Raw genomic sequence first — 18,624 nt, 5'->3', positions numbered from 1 at the left:
CTGTGCTTGTGAATAGCTCTTTATGTTGTTTCCATTTTGAGGCTCAGGATAGAGGAAATGGGTAGGGCTGAGCAAAACTACCTTTTTGCCTGACTTTAAAATATGTTTTGTTTGTTGGTCCAGGTGATTGGCCACAGTAACTTTGGGTCCATCAGGGCCACGACATGCGTGTATAAAGGTAAGGAGATAAACCAGTGATGCTTTGAGAAAAAACTCTGGGAACAGTGTATGCAGAGTTATACAACTAGAGAGCTCAGGAAATCTTGCATATGTTGCAGTTCCAGATCTTGAGCCCTCTCTTCCCCAGTTCATCCACTGGCTTTTGCAGGAAGTCAGATGGATGGAGGATTGTGTGATGCCAGAGTGAAGAGGTGGGAGGGGAATGCTGGGGTTGTCCCAAAGCTCCTTTGTGTGCCATATTTGTTTCTGTGGGAGCACTGTCAGATTCTACTTCTCTAACAATGAGCCAAGTGCAAGGAATTACTGCGTGGCATCTCTTTTTCTTTCAGGGAAATGGATTTACGAGGTGCTCATCTCCTCCCAGGGACTCATGCAGATTGGCTGGTGTACTCTCAACTGCAGATTTAATCAGGAGGTAGGGTAACTGCTGCACTTGGCACAGGGCTGCTCTGTGTTCCTCCACCACTTTTTAGGTCAGTGTGAAGCATCACATTGGTGCTGTGCTCCTGCCCTGCTGGAGTTTTGTGCCCAGCACACACACTAGAAACACCAGGGCTGCTGTTTTAAAAATGTTTACTAGGCTCTCTGGTCTACATTCACAGGATGGTGCACAGCGTGAAAGCCTCACACACTGGGTGTGTTGCTGTGCTCTTGCTGCACGTAGCCACTGCTGTGCGTTGACTTTCAGCTGGCATCTTCTCCAGAGAATGTGTGTCTGCAGTGCTGGCAGCCTGTCTCTCGGGATCGCCAGTGCTATGGGCCATTTTTGCCCAGGAGAGGCAGGCCCGGGCCAGCTCTTCTCAGGCACCAGGTGGGATGTTTGGTGCTGGGAAGGGATGCCAGGTGCAGAGTTTTGCTAACTTGCCACTCTGCAATGCATGAGAGGGGAGGTGATGGGCATCCTGTGGGGGCTGCTTTGACAGAATTTGGAAGTGTAGTAAGCCAGTATTCTTCTTCTGACCCAAAAATAAGTAGGGAATGGTGTGTTTCTCTGAACCAAAGATCACACCACTGGATTCACTCCTAAAGTGAGGGCTTTTTCCCAAGCAGTGTATGTGTGCTGTCAGCTGCTCTCCCTGTCTGCTGGTTTCCCCCTTAAAGCTGTTCTAGCAATGAGAGGGATCCTTTATGCTTGGTCTGATCTGAGTCTTCTCTTTTACTTTGGTGCAGGAAGGAGTTGGAGATACGCCAGATTCATACGCGTATGATGGAAACAGGGTGCGCAAGTGGAACGTGACTACTACCAACTATGGCAAAGTGAGTAGCTCTTCTCCCAGGAATGGGATGTAGAGGAAGGAGAAGAAAGCAGGTGGCTCCTTCTGCTCACTGGATTCTGCCAAACCCCATGAAATGCCCTCAAGCTGTCCTCCCTGCTTCAGTCTGCTTTTGGGGAGGCTGTGTGCCAGCAATTGTTTGTACTTTAGGGGTGCTGGACATGCTATGTGGGTGCTTTGTTTATCAGCCCCACCGGAATGATTCCCAGTATAGTGCTGCTGTTGGTCTCTGGAAGGCTCTGGTTCTCTGTAGCACGTTGGAGGGTGATGCAGTGTTGGGATAAATGTAAGTTTGATCCTATGCATGTTCCTAGTGCTGGAGGGAAAAAAGATCCAAATCAGTGGCTTATGTGCAGCTTCCAGAAGTGTGTGAGCTGCTGTGAGAAGGAACTCTCTCTTCTTCAACCCTGAATCACAAGGGATTGGTTGGATTGCAGTGTTTCTTCTGATGTGGGAACACTCTGGATATATGTTTAACCTTTTCTCTCCCTTTACTGCAGTCTTGGGCAGCAGGAGACATCGTCAGCTGTCTGATAGACCTTGATGAGGGCACCATTGCTTTCTGCTTGTAAGCATCTTTGCCCTGTTCCCTGCTTTGTTGATGTCTGTGTGTAGCATAAAGGTTTCCTCACTGCTCAGCAGGTTGCTGAGCCCTATCTCTAGCCTCTCCCTTTTAAATTCCTTGTTAGTTCCAGCCTTTGCTTTTCTGCTTTGTGTTCAAAAACCATCTAAACAGGCCATTTCATTTCCTAACTTCACGTGAGAGCATTTGGCAGAAAGATGTTCAAGCTAAAAAGTCTGTGTAAAGTTTGCCAGGATTTGGCTGAGCCACGCCGAATGCTTTTGTGGCCAGTGTAGACCTTGCTTGTCCTAGATTCACAAGGAGCTGTGGACAGGCTGATAAATCTCCAGCCTCCAACACCTGTGCACAATGAGCAGAGTCCAGCCTGAATAAGAATTGTTCCCTGGCTCTGAGAAAAGTCAGCCAGAATTAAAAACTGTTAGATGCTCCATGTCATCTTTTAGAGAAGAGTAGATTGAGACCATTATCCTTCTATTTCCACCAACATCAAATGGATGAGGCCAAAAATGTCACCTGCCTTTAAAATGTCCTGCTGGTTAGTGACCTTGTTTTGGGTTGCCCTTGGAGGTGAGTGGGCACTGCATATTGTGCAGGGTTTGGTGCCTTCTTGTGCCGTTGTATAAAAATAAGAGTGCTGCCATGCTTCCCATGGCTGTTAGTCAGCAAAGCTGTGGTGTTTGCATGTGTGCCGTGTTAAGAGTGACAGGAGGCATGACTGACTGATGTGTCTGTGTTCACAAATTGCTCAGAGGGGAATGCAGGTTCCTGGATTGCCCATTTGACCTCAAAATCCTCCTACTGTGACTAAAATTGTGTGTGTTTTCCTTCTTTCAGGAATGGCATATCTCTGGGAACTGCTTTTGATAACATCACAAGGGGTGCTGGAATGGCTTATTTCCCTGCCATCAGCCTCTCGTTCAAAGAGTCTGTTGCTTTTAACTTTGGAAGCCGTCCACTCCGATATCCTTTGCGTATGGGGAGAGGAGGTCTGAAGGGAGAAGATCCTGTCTTGAAACCACCCTTGAAGGCTGTAGAATATACATACCTGCCTGCAGTTCACTTTCTTCTGTTGGCACTTGTGTGCAGAGCAGGGTCAAGGAGAGAAGAACCAGATACTTCCTCAGCTGGAGCAGAACTGCAGGATGCTGGTCCAAGATAATTCTGAAATGAGATTTGCTTTCAACTCTGAATCAGCAGCTACTGCTGCAGCTGGGGCTCTGTGTTCCCAGGCACCTGGATCCTGCAAAGATCTTCCTCTCCAGGTTTGGAAACCCTAATGCTGCTGAGCCTCTTGGCCACTGGCCTCTTCTACCTCCCAGCCATATAGGACCTTTGACGTGGTATTAGCATTGCCTGCTGCCTTCCTGTGCGAATGCTGAGACGTGCAGCTCCTGTCAGAGCAGTCCTGGGTGTGCCTGTTGGTAGTTGTAGTAGAGGCTCTTGTCAGTCTTTCTGATGAGAGCAAAGTGTGGTGTGAAATACTTGCTGCTTGCAATATTGAGGAAGTGGGGATAAAAGCTTGTGGCTTTTCATCCACTTAGAAGGCACTGTGGTTTGAACTGTGACTGAGGCATGCATGAGGATAAAGTAAAATAGAGAGAGAGGCTTTTTCTTGCACAAGCAAAAGAAGTCCTGAAAGGCTCAGATTGCATTTTACCTTAACACTTGCCTACTTATCCAGTGGAAGGTTATCGCCCCTTGCAAGATCCTCCCGTTGCAGACCTAGTGAAGGCTCGCAAGCTGTTAGGCTACCTGAAGAACGTGATCCATATTGGAATAGATGTGACGGTAGGCTGATGTCCCTGGGTGGATCTGTGGGGCACCATGCTGGGAAATGTGATTCTGCACTTCACAGCACATGCTGGCAGCTCAGATGTTTCCATACACCTGAGGGTCTAGATGCTTCGCATGCTTTTGCATGGGGCATGCATGTCCCTGTTGCTCTTTGGCTTGCAAAATCGTATTCCTGATAGTTCCAGGACTTAATTTAAATCATACTGGGCTTTGTTGTTCTCAGTCCTATGAAGTTTCATTTTTAGTATGCAAGGGCTAATGGGGGGTCAGAACTGGTTTTGATTTTACAGCCTTGAAAGATACTTGTTCATATCATAAACCTTTTACTGATGTCCTGGTGCAGTGATGTGGTGAAATTCTGGCAGATCTGCCTTGAGAACTGTTTTGGCTGTGGCACTGTCTGCTAGAAACCATTTTTTTCTGCTAGGATGATGTCGGCAGCGAAGATATGGACTTCAGACAACTCTGAGAGTTATAAGCAAAGACCTTTATTATTCAACAATGCAGGCTTATATATCATTTAAGTTCCTGTTCACGTGAAACAGTTCACAATGATTGGATAGATCAGTTGTTCACGAGCTGTTCACGTGCCCTTTTCTACACATTGATTGCCTGATGGACTTTGCGTGCATCCTTTATTGTTTGCCTGCCAAAGTTCATCTTTTGATACATTTCAAGGCTCCTTCTTCATATCTTGTCGACTCAGCTGCTGACATCCTGGTCTTGATTCTTGCCTTTCCGTGTCTCCAGACACGTACCCTCTCAGTTCCCACAGTCCTCTCAGGGTGTGCCAAGATACATTCCCACAATCCCCACAATTCCCCCCGTTTCTTTTTAGAAGCAGAAAAAGGAAAAACTTTTGTTAAACATTGCACTATACAAGGTGTCATAGTGACAATTACAAATTACACAACCAAATTGAATACAGTAGTGGTTAAACAAGTTTTTAGCAGAGTTACAAACTAGAAACTTAAAGCCTAACTTATCAGTGACACGATTGCTTATATACTCTTAAGCTGATAACACATACATAAACAACTTTTCCTTGGTTAATTGCTATCATTCACACGTCTGGTTATAATACTTGATTGATCAGCTAAGGTGAATCAGACACAAAATTGTCAAAGTTTCTTCTGACTTTCTCCTTTTTAGAGCACTTCAAGGATAACTAAGGTCACTCAATACCACAAACCCTTTTCAACTTCACAATGTCCATTTGCCTTTAGAAACCCCACAGGATGAGATGATCTTTTTATGCCCAAAGCATAGGAAACATCATCTGCTATGGTCTTGACTTGAATGCAGGGTTGCTTCACTAGCTGACCTTCTCTGTAGGGATTCCCATTTACTAATTATCATGTACACTTGAACCTTTTTTGAAAAACAGATTGTCAAGGTGCAGGCATGTGGCTGATAGCAACAGGCACCTGGACTGCACTGCAGCTCTCCAGAGGCAAGGGCCTGGCTGCTTTGCCATCCTTAATTCCCATGTTCAAGTTTTTCAGTGCAGTCAGGTATGGGACAGCAAACAGTAGCTGCTCCAGGCCTCCAGTTTGTTCACTTGTTGGTGTATGGGTGGATTGGGCTGGATCCAAACCATCTGTTTTTCTGGGTTTATCATTGCAGGAGGGGAAGCTGGTGGAGAAGGACACGTCCATGTGGCAGCTGCAGGGAGAACCTACAGTGTTGATTACACTAGCCCACATCTTCAATTATTTCTCTCCTCTAATGGTGAGTTTTGCCTGCCCATTGCAAGCTTCTGTAAGTGCATGTTACTGTGCTTGCAAAGGGAGATAAACCTCAGCTTTCACTGGGAAGTGACTCTGCCTTGAAGGACTGTTGACCTGACTCTCTCTTTGCAGTGTAAGGTGTACCTGGTGGAAGATGTGCTCATGACCTTCCTGTTGAGCATCCTTGAGCGAGGAGGGGCAGTGGAGGCCCATCCCCTTATTCAGCAGCTGCTGGATCTCATGTGGCTTCTTATGGAGGTGAGCAGCTAGGGTGCTGCTTCTTCCCCAGGGATCACAGGTTGATCCTGGGAGGTGCTGAGGGCAGGAGCCTTCCCTAGGAAGTGCTGGTAGTGATTAGCCTCTTTCCCTTCCTGGTGACAAGATCCCTTTTTTTGTGGTAGACCACCCTCTCACCTAGCTCATCTGACTGCTGTTTCACACTCAGGGAATGAGAGTTGAATGCAGAGTATTTGATAATGGTGACAGTGGCAATCAGCTAACAAAGCATTGCTAAGCTTCTACTGCTAAAGGAACTGATGATGTTGAATAACTACCTGCTTCTGGGAACATCAAATTCTTCAGTAAAAAATGAGTTGGTCTCTTGGATGTTGTTAATGCTTATGTGACTCTGAAGGTCTTAAATGCTGCCATGTGCCCCAGGAGACTGATCAGAGTGTGCAGGACTGGGGTGGAAATGGGCACTGCACTCTCACCACCTTCAGCACCACTGAGGAAGAACCTCCTCCAACTTCCCCTGCCTCTTTCCTGACCAAGCTGGACGAGGTCACTCCTTCCTGGGACACTTGTTTGAGGCAGCATTTGCCAGCCACTGGGAAGCTGCTGCTGCTGGAGTGCTGAGGTGGTTACACAGAGCTAATCACTGCCAGAGATCTGCTTGGAGACAGCATGTCTGTCATTTGGGGTAACAATTAATAAATATGGGTCCTGGCCCAGCCAACTGGCATGAGAAGTTTAATTGAAAAAATTCATGACCCCTGCCTCAGGCCCATCATCTTAGACATGAAGCTGGACACTCTGGTTGGGCTGCTGTGTTTGTGGAAGAGCTGACTTTTATCCTGCAGGTTGGCTATGTGTTGGACTCAAAAAGACAGCTCTTCCATCATCACATCTACACAAGAGTAACTTCTTTCCTTTCCAGGTTGGTTCTGCCAACACTGTGTGTTGGGTAGGTTCACAGGATACAGGGATGGGTGGCTCAGCCCAGCTAAATAGAACCTGGGACTTTTGCTTTTTCTAGATGACTTTTGGGTTGGTTTTACTAGTACAGAAGCTTGTTCCCCCATAGCAAAGCAATGGCACCAACTTCTGCCTTGGACTCTCTCCCATGGGGTCAGATGGACAAACACTGGAGGTTCAGAGCATGTTCTCCTTCAGTTCAGAAGTAAATGTTTCCTTCCAAGACCACCCTCTGGGAACTATAATTGTTTCCAACTCCGTGCTGTTGCTGTTCAATGTGTTTCTTATTTTCTCAGGAGTATGAAGTACACGAGTGCCTCAAGCAGCTACTGATGTCCCTGCTGCGGGCTTACAGGTTCTCCCCCATCATCCCAGACCTGGGATTACAGGTGAGTTGCACTTCTGAATCCCCAGGACTCTGTGATTAGCCAGCTTCTGTTATGTCCCCTTGTCGAAAGGTACACAGTGTTTTGGATTTTGCAGTCATTTGATCCAGAGATAGCAGTTCTGTAATACTGGACCTGTTAGAGAGTCGTATCCTGTAATCACTTTTTACTTCTCCTGTTTCCCCAGATTCACTACCTCCGGCTCACCATTGCAGTCTTGAAGCATGAGAAATCCAGGAAATATCTACTCAGCAATGTTCTGTATCCTTTGTGCCTCTAGTCTCAGTTCTCCCTGCCCTCAGTGGTGCAGCCAAGGAGACTGCAAGGATCTGCAGGTCCTGGAAGGCAGAAGCCACCCTGTCTTTGAGAGGTCATTTCTAATTTCTCAGGTCTCCTCTGTCTGCCTGATACCATTCACCACAGAGTTCTGCTTTGAGGAGGGGGAGCAGTGCCATGTAGGTCACATCTTGCTAACACACAGGACTTCATTTGTGCCTGCCTGACCTCTCTAATGACCAAAAGACTTTCAGAGCAGTCCAGCTGCCATGCTCACATTTGGGCAGCTGCTGTGATAACTGCGTGGAGCTTCTCCCAGGAGAAGGGGTCTCTGGATCTTGCAGAGCTTTGAGTGGTTGTTTGGAAAGGGTTCTCTCACTACAGTTCTGGAAACATACCCTGTACCTTCTCCCGACACAGCTTCTGTGCTTGCTTTAACTTGGCCACAGCTTTGACGTGCTCCGTTCGGTTGTGTTCTTCTACATTAAGAGCCCGCTGCGTGTGGAGGAGGCTGGTTTGCAGGAGCTCATTCCCACCACGTGGTGGCCAAACCGCTTCACCAAGGAGGTGAGTAAGGGCACATCGCTAAAGTGACTGAAGAAATTTGGTGGCTTGTTGTCCCCATCATTTTATGTCTGAGGAAATTGGATGGCCCATGTTTCTAGCTGCATTAGCACTGATGGGCCTTGCAGAGCTGTGTGAGAGCTGTAGCCTCTCTATTGCTCTGTCATCTTTATTATCCCTCAGAGGGGACATTTGGGGTGTGTTGCTTATGACAAGGGAGGAGGACAGTTTTCTATGGCAACAGATTTGTAAGGGAGCCCCACGGCATCTCAGGAATTACAGGTTGACTTGGTTGCCCTCAAAAGATCTCCTGCCCTCACTCGTTATGAGGACAGGGAAGGCCGGTTCTGGTGTGCTGCCAGCTGCAGTCACACACTGGCACATTGTTTCAGGGAGTTTCTGCTCTCCATTTGGCAAGATGTTTTCCCCATGCAGTGATCTCCTACTAATCAGTGTCTGTCCCCCAACCAGGGCAAGGAGAGTAAGGAGGTGAAGGAGGAGAGTGCTGAGGAGAGGCTGAGGCGACGGGCGTATGAAAGAGGCTGCCAGCGGCTCAAGAAACGCATTGAAGGTCTGTGAGGAAACCAAAACTCGCTGTTGGGGGCATTGTTTATCAGCTGTGGATGAATTTATTGCTAGGGGGTGGAGGAGAAAATTCTCAGTGATGGGATTAGCTTTCTTCTGGCACTAATTCTTCCTGGGCCATCCTCTACTGAGGAGATAGCCTTTCTCCTTGGGACAGGGTACTGCAGTTGGGGTTAATATGAGTAGTTGCTCTCCAGTTCTTGTTTTCTGATGGCAGATGTGTGTCCCCATTTCAGTGGTGGAAGGTCTCCAGGTTCAGATTCTGAAGCTACTGCTGAACAACAAGGACAGAGGAGGGGTAAGTGCCCTGTGGATCTTTTGCTACAGTATCTCCACATCACAGGACTTGGAAGGCATAGATTTACCACTTGCTTTTCCTCCTGACAGGGGGAAGCCTCCAGATACATCTTCCTAAACAAATTCCGCAAGTTTCTTCAGGAAAACGCTAGCAACAGAGGGGTAAGTCAGAGAGACAACCTTCCCACAAGCTCCCTGAGAGCTCTCTGGCACCTTCAGGCTGGGAGCTCTGCCCTTTTGGCTGGGCTGGTTCCAGCAGTTGATCAGCTGAGGCCTAGATATGGCAGGGAGTGGGGGAGAAGGAGAAGATCTGAGGCTAGACACCAGGCAGCTTATCCAAGTCCTATGCAGTGATTTATAGGAAAGCAGTCCTTGGGAACAGCCTTAGGTGGGACCTGAATGTCCTCCTAAAACCTCTTGGGGAGCAGGGCTGTGGAGTCCTCTGCCACAGCTGGCCTGCTGGCTTTGGCATCCTCTTCACTGCCTGGGTGAGGACTGTTCTTCTGGCCCTGGTTCAGGCTGTTGGCCTGCAGCTTTGGGAGGCAGACATCTGCTACTGCAGGAAACTCTTTCTTCACATGCATCTCTGTGTTCATGATTATCCCCATCTTTCGTGGTGGAGCACATGGTATCCATTCTCCTCTGTCAGACTAACTTGTTTCAGTGTCCAGGACTTTCTGGAGGTGAAAACTACTGCCTACCATCAGGGCTGGAAGCTAGAGATGATAGCAAGGCTGAGAACACAAAAGTTTCCTCCTGCCCCATGTGGCCCCTGGGACTAAGATGCACTTTCACACTTGCCCTGATGGTTGAACTCTCATTCTTGCCCTAGAACTTGACTGTGTTGTGCCCACCAGAGTACATGGTGTGCTTCCTGCACCGGCTTATCGCTGCCCTCCGTTTCTTCTGGGATGGCCACAAGGCGAAGACCCCTGCTGCACTGAGCAGTGAAGGTAGGGCCTGGAGGAAAAGCTTTGAAGGCATTTCTGTGGTTAGGATAAGGTTTGCCTTTTGGCAGTGCTCTCCAGGATGCTGGAAATTTTGTGTTTCTCATGGGTGGTTGAGCCTTCTGTCATCCTGTGTCCATAGTTCCCTGTCACCCTGGGCAATTCCTGTGTGCAGATCTATTCCAGTCATCATCCAGACCTGAGACTTGCAGAGGAGCACCTGTACTGTTTGCTAGTTCCCACTGTGTGCTCTGGAGCAGAGTCCAATACTGATCGTGGGTCTGCAGGAGGGCAGCTCAGGGATGCCATAGTCAAAGTTTAGGGGAAGAAATTTGTCTGTTTTCATGGTTCCCAAACTGTGAGATTAAGGAGAAACCAAGTCAGTGCCAGTTGCTTTCCCACCCTCAAACCCCACCTTGCCTGTCCTGCCATGATCTGCTGGGCACTCCCCTTTCTTACTTCAGGCTGACTCTTTTTCTAGATTCAGTAAGTGCCTTATGATCCCTGTGGGACTAGGTGAGCTGGAGCAGCCCGATGGAAAGCTGCTGAGTTTTCTGATGATCCAGTTTCCCCCAGTGACCATGGATGGGAGGGAGGAAGTGCTGGGAGGTTTGGAGGTGGTGGCCATTGACTGTTCCTGTTTCTGCATGGATCTAATGCTTGGTTCATTGTGGAAATCAGCTTTGCCTTAATGGCTTGTGCTTTTATGACAACAAAAGTTGTCACTCAGTGAAGGTCCAGGCTGTGCCCTGGGGTCTGTCTTAGGAGTGCTTACATACCTGCATGGGGACTCAAAATACCAAATCTCTTTCTCTGCTTCAGAGGCTTATGTCCCTCCTCAACTCTTTTATAATGGGAAGGTGGATTATTTTGACCTTCAGCGACTTGGAGGTCTCCTGTCTCATCTTAAGAAGACTCTGAAAGGTAAGTGCTCTCATTTCCAATACCTGCATCCAGGTCCTGGCTGGAGTTAACCCAGAAGACATCCTAGGGAGGGAGCCATGGATAATGAATTGTGATTAAATTTAAGGAGGGGAGACTTGAATTTTAATGAGGTGCAAGTTACGCTAAAGAAGGCACCATTCCTCTTGGATGGAGCATCCTTTAAGTTAACAGTTAACTCTATATCCCTGAATGGGGCTTGTGGCTGGTGGAGGGGAGAGTCTGGGAATACCCTCTGGTGCACAGGGCTGGGAGCTGTCAAAGTGCTGACCATCAGGCTGGCTCTGCTGGGTCTGAAGGATGTCCAGGACTTACTTGCTGTACAACTCCAGGCAAGCAATAGCAGCCCTGTGTATGTACTGCAGCTGTATGTGTGTCTGCAGCACGCTAGTCTGGCAACAGACTTTCAAAGCCTCCCTTTTGGAAGGGTTAGAAACCCTTCAGTCGGACTTGATTTGTCTCTGGTTTCTGGCTCATGTGGCACTTGCCTATATCTTCTCCTTCCCCAGTGTGTTTGCAAGATTGGGACCATTTTCCCAGTCTCAAGTTGATCCCTGGCTGTTCAAAATTAGATTACTTAACTTGAGAACCACATAATTTCCTCTGGTGTTTTACCAAGGTCTTCCTGACTAACTTTGAAGACAAGACTGTGGACTAGAGGACACGTTGTTTGGGCTTTGTACAGCATAGCTGGCAGTGCAGCCTTCCTCTGGGCTGAGAATGGTTTCTGCTCTGAGTCTCAGTCCTAATGACTTGGAGACATCTCATGGGACAGTACTGGAGAACTGGAGGCTTAACAAATGGTCTCAAGCCCTGCAGAGTTTCCTTCCTTGGGCTAGTCCAGTTTGACCCTGGCAGTTGTCTCCTCATTCTTCAGTTATTCTATTTGTTGGTGGTAGGAGTAGGAAAAAAATGGGTCTTGGGTGAGCAGCCTGCATCACTGCTTGGTCTCTGCTGTGTTAGCAAGGGTAGACCTATTCCACATAGAGACTCGGGGCAAGGGGAGCTTGTTCTGATGCAGCATCCAACTTTGCTGGCTGCTCCTCAACTGCCGAGAAGCACAGAAGAGAATGGGTCTAGGGCTGTCTCATGGGAAGTGAAGACTGACTCCTGCATTCACAGCTGCTTTGGTGTGCTCTGTGCAGATGACCTGGCTGCAAAAGCCAATGTCCTGATTGACCCTGCGGAGCTGCAGGCAGTGACTATGGACGATCTCGATGAAGATGAAGAATCGGCAACGTCAGCAGCACAGGTGAGCCGTGCATTGGTATTCACCTGTGGGGCCCCGTGTGCCAAGGCAGCACGTCCAGCCTCAGACTGGAACAGCTTTGTTCCAGAGGAAGGCAGTGTCTGCATCAGGACTGTAACCAGTCCGTGGACAACCAGATGAAGAGGTGCACACGCATGAGGGCCACTGGGGATCAGCAGGGTCCTGAATGCACCAAATTTGAGCAGCAAAATTTTCTTTGCTCTTGTTCTCTCGCTGCCCACTGATCTGAATATGCCCCCTCCCCTCCATGGCAGCTCTTGGTGCTTGCATTTGAAAGGGTGCAAGGCAATTGCAGACAGAGGAGCATCTTACTGTGCAGATCTGCTATTTGTACCTGGCATGTGCCCTTAGAGGAAGGAATATCCATTTGCTAACCTGTCACTGCTGGCCCAGCCGTGGTAGAAAGGGTATCCGCTCACCTTCCAGCGGCCCCTGTGCATCTGTACCAACATCCTTGCAGGGACAAGGGAAGAATAGTGGGCAGCCAAACAGCTAGAGCTGATTATCCCTTAATTTCCTTCCAGTCTCAGCGTCCCTCTGCTGCCCTGGCCATTGGTGGAGCTCTTGCTAGACCTGGCTGGCTCAGCTCCCCCACCCTGGGCCGCGCCAACCGCTTCCTCAGCACAGCAGCTGTCAGCCTGATGAACCCACGGCGGCCTCTTGGCACCCTGGAGAAGATCAAAGTGCGCACGTTAAATGTGGAGCAGCGGACAGAAGAGGACAGTGAGTTCTTTTGCTGTGTGCTAGCGTGGCCTAGGTGGTCCCTGGGAGAATGATGTCTTCTAGCTCCCAGTGTTCTCAAGAGGAATGCAGTCTATTCACTGCCAGCATTGCTCCTTCCCATTCTCAGGGTGTGCTGGCACCCACAAGTCCACAGTTAACCACTTTGCCATCCTAAACGTGACAGTGGTGATGCTGTCACTCTCTGCATGTAACAAAATCTTGTCTTGGTTCCTGCCAGTGCAGTGAGACTTTGCAGGGAGATAGTTCAGAGGCAGCTGTAGCCAGGCTTGCTCTGAACACGGGTCAGCCAGAGGATGAACAGGTGCAGCAGCAGCACCGTTGCTGGTGGGTCGGGCTAGGCAGGCCTCTGAAGCAAGTACAGGGCTCAAGGAAGTGGGACTTCATGGCCTGGCTCTGTTTGAACAGATCTGGCAGGTCAAGCTGATGCAGGCAGTGAGATGGGGATGGTATGTTTGTGTATGTGGTGAATCACACGGGCTGGGAAGGAGAACTGTGTTACAGAGGCACAGCAGGGCTTTGGCTTCAGAGAGGTGCAGGCAGAAGCAGAAGTGCCAAAATGCCTTGCTAAAAACTTCTCCTGTCTTGGGGATCCGTTGCAGTTGAAGGCAGCCATGGAAATGAAGGTCTCTTACTGGGCAGACCCCCAGAGGAGCCAGACCAGCCCATCACAGAGAACTCCCTCCTGGAAGTCCTGGATGGGATAGTGATGATGTACAACCTCAGTGTCCACCAGCAACTTGGGAAGGTAAGTGGCATGTGCTATGCAGGAATCCATTCCCCCAGCCTCCATGCATCTACACTCACCCTCTGTTTTCTGCTTATTTAGTGATTGTGTGTGCCCTTTCCTTCTCCTCCTGGCCACCGTGAGGGATCTGGTTGCAAGCTAATGTGTCTAGGGGAAAAAATATCCTCATTTATTGTTGGCATCTGATTGGTTTTCAGATGGTTGGTGTGTCAGATGATGTGAATGAATACGCCATGGCACTGAAAGACACAGAGGAAAAAATCAGCCGCTGCCCAAAGAGGGTAAGTGTCTCGAGACTCCAGCTTCCTCTCCTTGTGGAGCCTCAGTATCTGGCAAAAAGGGTGAAGCACGGTGGGTGATTTCTAGCCTTGGATGAGCCAATGTCTTGGATGCCTTGAGTTGGCAGCCACATTTCATACTGTGCCAACCCATTGTACCACTGCCTCAAGGAACAGAGGGACTGGAGCAACTGCTTCAGCTTCTCCCAGACAAGCCATGGCAGCTTGCAAACCTCCATGTGCTGCAGATACCTCGGAGCTGGTCTCCTGGGGTGGGGACTCTCCAGTGCTGGACTGGGGACACATCTGTCCTCTTCCAGCTGCCAGAGACTGAGTGTATCTGATGATGCATTAAAAAAGTATCTGACAGTAGTTGACCCTAAAGCTGCTGCCCACACTGGACCAGCAGGTGCATCAGGCTTGTGGGCTGCAGCTGAGACCAGTAAGTACTCTTTACAGCGCTGATTTCCACTCCCTCCACAGAAAGGCTGTTGACCGCTTTCCCTCCTGCCAGTACTCCCTAGCTAGCCTCAAGGTGGTAGTTGCTTTTGCATTGTCCAGCTCTGAAAAAGGATGCTATAAATGGCAGTGACATCTGCCCTCACATCTCTGTACTCTTTTCAGAGGAGAGACATCCACGAGGAACTGCTGAAGAGCCAAAAGGTCTTCTCTGAGAAGCTCAATCACCTAAGCCGACGCCTCGCCTGGATAAATGTCACCATTTATTCAAAGGTAGGCAGGAGCATCATGTGAGCTGCTGGGAGGACACTGAGCAAGCAAGCCTCTGTATGTGTTGATCAGCTCACATGTCACAAGTGTCATTTTCCCTGGTGCTGGAGCAATGCCAATGATCTGTGGGGCTTGTTTTTTTCTTCTTGGGCATCAGAGACTCTTTCCTAGGCCTGTAACCCATCCTGTCCCAGGCCTGGTCCCATAGTGTTTGTTAGGACTGTCCTAAGCTGTGCATGGTTCTGTAGGCTTTCTCTTTGTGCATCAAGCCTCTGCACCGTGGACAGAAGGGTGCAAGTCAAAGGGAGATCGGGTTCTCAGGGCATGTTTAGAGGATAGAGGCTACTGTGAACCATTTCCCAGAGCTGTGCTTTGCATCACAGCGCGTGTCACTACTGCTGCTCTTCTGATAGCTGCAGGATCCAAGCCTAGGGGGTTTTGTTCAGATGTTCTCCCCTTCTTCACTTGTTGCCCGCACAAAGAGAGTGCATTCTACATTTAGTAATGCAGTGACTGATCTAAATCAACCCTTTTTCCCTCTGGTCCCTTTTCTCATGAGCAGTTTTGCTGTTACACTGCATTGATCTCCTCATCCCGTTTTCCCTTGCACATTACCTTGCCCCATGCCCATCTGTAGCTTTTATGTCTGGGGAAGAAGACACATTTCCCTGAAAATGCAGTGGCAGCAGTGTCTCTGCATGTGTCCCAGGATGTAAACAGGGAGGAGAAGAGTGGTAGTTGCTATGATCACATCTGGCAGAGCTGCAGTGGCTGCTCCTGACTCATGTGTTCTTTGCTCGTCCCCTCCTTCACTCCCAGAGCAGGACTGCAAGGCACAGTGCTGCGCTGCAGAAGCTCTCCAGTTGCATTAGCATAGCTCGTGCTTGCCAGAAATGAAACCTTTCTTCCCGGACTGCTCTTGAAAGGCTGAGGGGCATTACCAGGGTGCACTGCAGGGATTGCTGCGGTGGCCCATGGGAAACGCTGTTCGTGTCTCTGGATGATCTATTGTCGTATTAAACGCAGGTACCCGCCTCCCACCAGGAGTTCAGTGTCACCTTTCTGGATGAATCAGCAGCATCTGGGAGGGAAGGTTACAGCCTTCCCCGCTTGTGCTCCTGCCTTGGTCTGCTTGGCCAGCAGGGAGAGCAGGTCACTAGCTGGCTGGGGCTGTGAAATGTGCCCCTGGAGCCGAGAGAGCTTGCTGTGGAGAGGAGCCTGGCTGCATGGAGGAGTTTGTCCATACTGCCTCTACCTTCAGGGCTCTGTCTCACAGCCATCACAAGTGCCTGCAGTCTCCACTCAGTGGGTTCCTTCATCTCTGGGACTTGCGTGCAATGGAGGGACACATCTGTATGAATGTTTCAGGCACAGCTGGTGCTGATGGAGAGAAAGAGACTGGTTCTGTCTAGAAGTGAAATCCTGCTCGGTGCTGAGGTGTCAGAGCATGGGAGATACTGCTCCTTCCTCAGGGGAATTAGTCACTAGTTTATTCTGAGCTGAGGGATTCAAGGTTGGACGAAAGGGAGCACTACAGCTTAAAAACACTCTTAGTTTTGAAGCAGATAATCCTGCCTTCAAAACATCCCTGTGGGAAAACCATTTCAGTTTATTTTACTACAACTGTATTTATCCACTGCGCTGTGGGTAATCACATCTTTGTATCCTCTTGGTGTAGGCTTGCTTCTAGCTTGGCAATATCCGAGATGATGTTTTCAGGTTATCAAGTCTTAATAAAACCAAATCCAGCTTTCTTTACCTTAGTGTTGTCTGCACAATTGCTGTTTATCCTGAAAGCAACAGTTGAGCCGAGATGCGTGTCGATGTTGAGATAAAGGTCAATTAGTCAATTTACTCAGTTTAGTTGATGTACACTAGTTCAGTCTAATTTACAGAACAAAGATGGTAGCTACATACTTTAGAAAAGCCACTAAGCAAATGAAATCACTTATATGCATCTCTGATTTTTTTTTTTTTAATTAGAAGTATAACCCTCCTCAATCTATTTTTATGCAAATTGCCTATGATATTTCTTGGCATTGCAGGATATGAAATAATATTTCCCTTTTTTATGGCTTCGTTGGTGCTGATTTTTATAGCTTAAAGTTATGTAGATGCCCTTAAATTTCCTGGTTTTAATTTAGAACCCCTTGAGTTTTGCTTAGAAAAGCAAGAGGTTGATGTTTCTTAGGACAGTAAATCTGGTTGAATGGCTGGCACAGAATCTGAAAGGCTGTGGCTGCCTATTGCAGAGATCTGAGCTAGTTTGAAGATCTGAGTTGTTACGAGCTTTCTGCCTGTTCCCATTTAATTCCTACAAGAGACCAGCTTTCTTTCCAGCAGATTTATGCTGGCTTGGGTAGTGCCTGCTTTCCTTCAGCCAGTGTACTTGGAATGGAAACTATCACACCTTTTTTGCGATCAGGAGTGTGCACTCAGATACATCCTACCAAGGAGTAGTTCTTGGAGGGTTTCAAGGCTCAGTGAGACAAAGCCACAGCTGATTTGATGTCATGTTGGTGATAACTGCTCTGAGCTTGAGGTTGGTGTAGAGATCTCTGATTATTCCTTCCACCTGGCACTTCTGTGGCTCTGTGAAAAGACTGAGTGGCACAGATCTGGTTAATGAATTGAAAGCAGTGGTCTGAGGAACATCTCAGACACGGAGATGTTTCTGAGGTCTAAGTGTGGAGCTGACTGTTGTGTTTCTCCAAAGAGAAGCTGGACAAAGTGGAACAGGGATTGTTGTATTCTCTCTGGCCAGGAGAAGATGCAGGATGTATATTGGCTGCTGCGAGTGTGCATCCGCACCATCGAGCATGGCGACAGGACGGGCTCACTTTTCGCTTTCATGCCAGAGTTCTACCTCAGCGTTGCTATGAACAGCTACAGCGCACTCAAGAACTACTTCAGCCCTGTAAACAGCATGGAGGAACTTCCAGGTAAGGGGATGGGGAGGCCTTGCTAATTCTGGTCTGATAAAGTCTAAATCAAGCCATATCCTCGTGGTGAATCATAGAATCATAGACTGGTCTGGGTTGGAAGGGACCTTAAAGATCATCTAGTTCCAACCCCCCTGCCATCAGCAGGGACACCTTCCACTAGACCAGGTTGCTCAAAGCCTCATCCAGCCTGGCCTTGAACACTTCCAGGGAGGAGCAGCCACAGCTTCTCTGGGCAACCTGGGGCAGTGTCTCACCACCCTCACAGTGAAGAACTTCTTCCTAATATCTAATCTAAACCTCCCCTCTTTCAGTTTAAACCCATTTCCCCTTGTTTAAACCAAGAAGTGGTAGTTGAGCATTGTCCCTTCTGTGTCCTCTCCTGATTGAGATGTGCTGCACCAGTATATTGTCTGTGTGCTGTGGGGCAGATGCTGAGTAGGTACCCACTGGTGAGCTGTGGCTGTTGCTGTGCTCAGGCAGGGAGCCCATGTGTTGCCTGAAGCTGTCGCAGTGTTGACTGTAGTGAAAATCACTGTCACCTGTGGAATTTGTTTCCAAGGAGGCTCCAGGAATGAGCTGGGATGTTGAAAGATGTGATTGCCCCAGAAATGTGTGCCTTTGCCTGCGAGTCTCTGGGTGGGAGGAGATGTGCTGTGAGTGCAGGAATTGGGACTACTTTCAAATCTCCCTGGGATTTGGATACGTTCCTATGGAGATGACCACCCACTTGATGCCACAGGTCTGTGTGGATTCCCTCTGTGCACATTCTGTGCTTTTCCTGACTAAGTGATCCCAGCTAATCACTAAGTGATTAGCAAATTGCTCTGTGCTTGCCAGTGCCTGCGAAGGCAAGAAGAGCTTCTGTTCCCACCAATAAGATGTAGCTCAAGTGTTCACATCCATTAAGTGGGAGCTGTGCCTGCTGTTCAGGGAGCAGCAGAATTAAGTGGTAGCAGATTTCTTCAGGGCCTGCATGGCTTTTTGGTGTAGATCTGGGGTGTTATTTGTTGCTCAGCTTCTGCTGCACTAGGCATCTCTCCCATGCCATCTGATTCTGTTGCATGGTTTTATCTTTCTCCAGGTACCTGTTTTAGATTCTGTAGACTGAGGTGAGCAGCTCTGTTAGAGATGAATGTGCTTTCTCATCTGTCTACTTTT

At 48.6% G+C, this 18,624-nt stretch overlaps 1 protein-coding gene across 1 annotated transcript in view; it reads left to right on the top strand.

Moving 5' to 3' along the window:
- RNF123 (ring finger protein 123) overlaps window positions 1-18,624 on the top strand; it is a 37,877-nt gene that overhangs the window by 6,483 nt on the left and 12,770 nt on the right. Inside the window, 22 exon segments of the mRNA XM_010172265.2 lie at window positions 124-178; window positions 510-595; window positions 1,351-1,437; window positions 1,955-2,022; window positions 2,872-2,997; window positions 3,711-3,825; window positions 5,458-5,562; window positions 5,694-5,819; window positions 7,055-7,147; window positions 7,332-7,405; window positions 7,870-7,987; window positions 8,456-8,555; window positions 8,806-8,867; window positions 8,957-9,028; window positions 9,699-9,819; window positions 10,636-10,737; window positions 11,901-12,007; window positions 12,550-12,748; window positions 13,369-13,514; window positions 13,712-13,795; window positions 14,417-14,524; window positions 17,286-17,463. Coding sequence (XP_010170567.1) covers window positions 124-178; window positions 510-595; window positions 1,351-1,437; window positions 1,955-2,022; window positions 2,872-2,997; window positions 3,711-3,825; window positions 5,458-5,562; window positions 5,694-5,819; window positions 7,055-7,147; window positions 7,332-7,405; window positions 7,870-7,987; window positions 8,456-8,555; window positions 8,806-8,867; window positions 8,957-9,028; window positions 9,699-9,819; window positions 10,636-10,737; window positions 11,901-12,007; window positions 12,550-12,748; window positions 13,369-13,514; window positions 13,712-13,795; window positions 14,417-14,524; window positions 17,286-17,463 — 2,332 coding nt within the window.

This window comes from Antrostomus carolinensis, unplaced genomic scaffold, assembly GCF_000700745.2.
Source record: "Antrostomus carolinensis isolate BGI_N321 unplaced genomic scaffold, ASM70074v2 scaffold24757, whole genome shotgun sequence".
NCBI classification, from domain to species: domain Eukaryota; kingdom Metazoa; phylum Chordata; class Aves; order Caprimulgiformes; family Caprimulgidae; genus Antrostomus; species Antrostomus carolinensis.
Note: the sequence above shows the minus strand (reverse complement) of the source record. Positions and strands in the feature narration are given on the sequence as shown.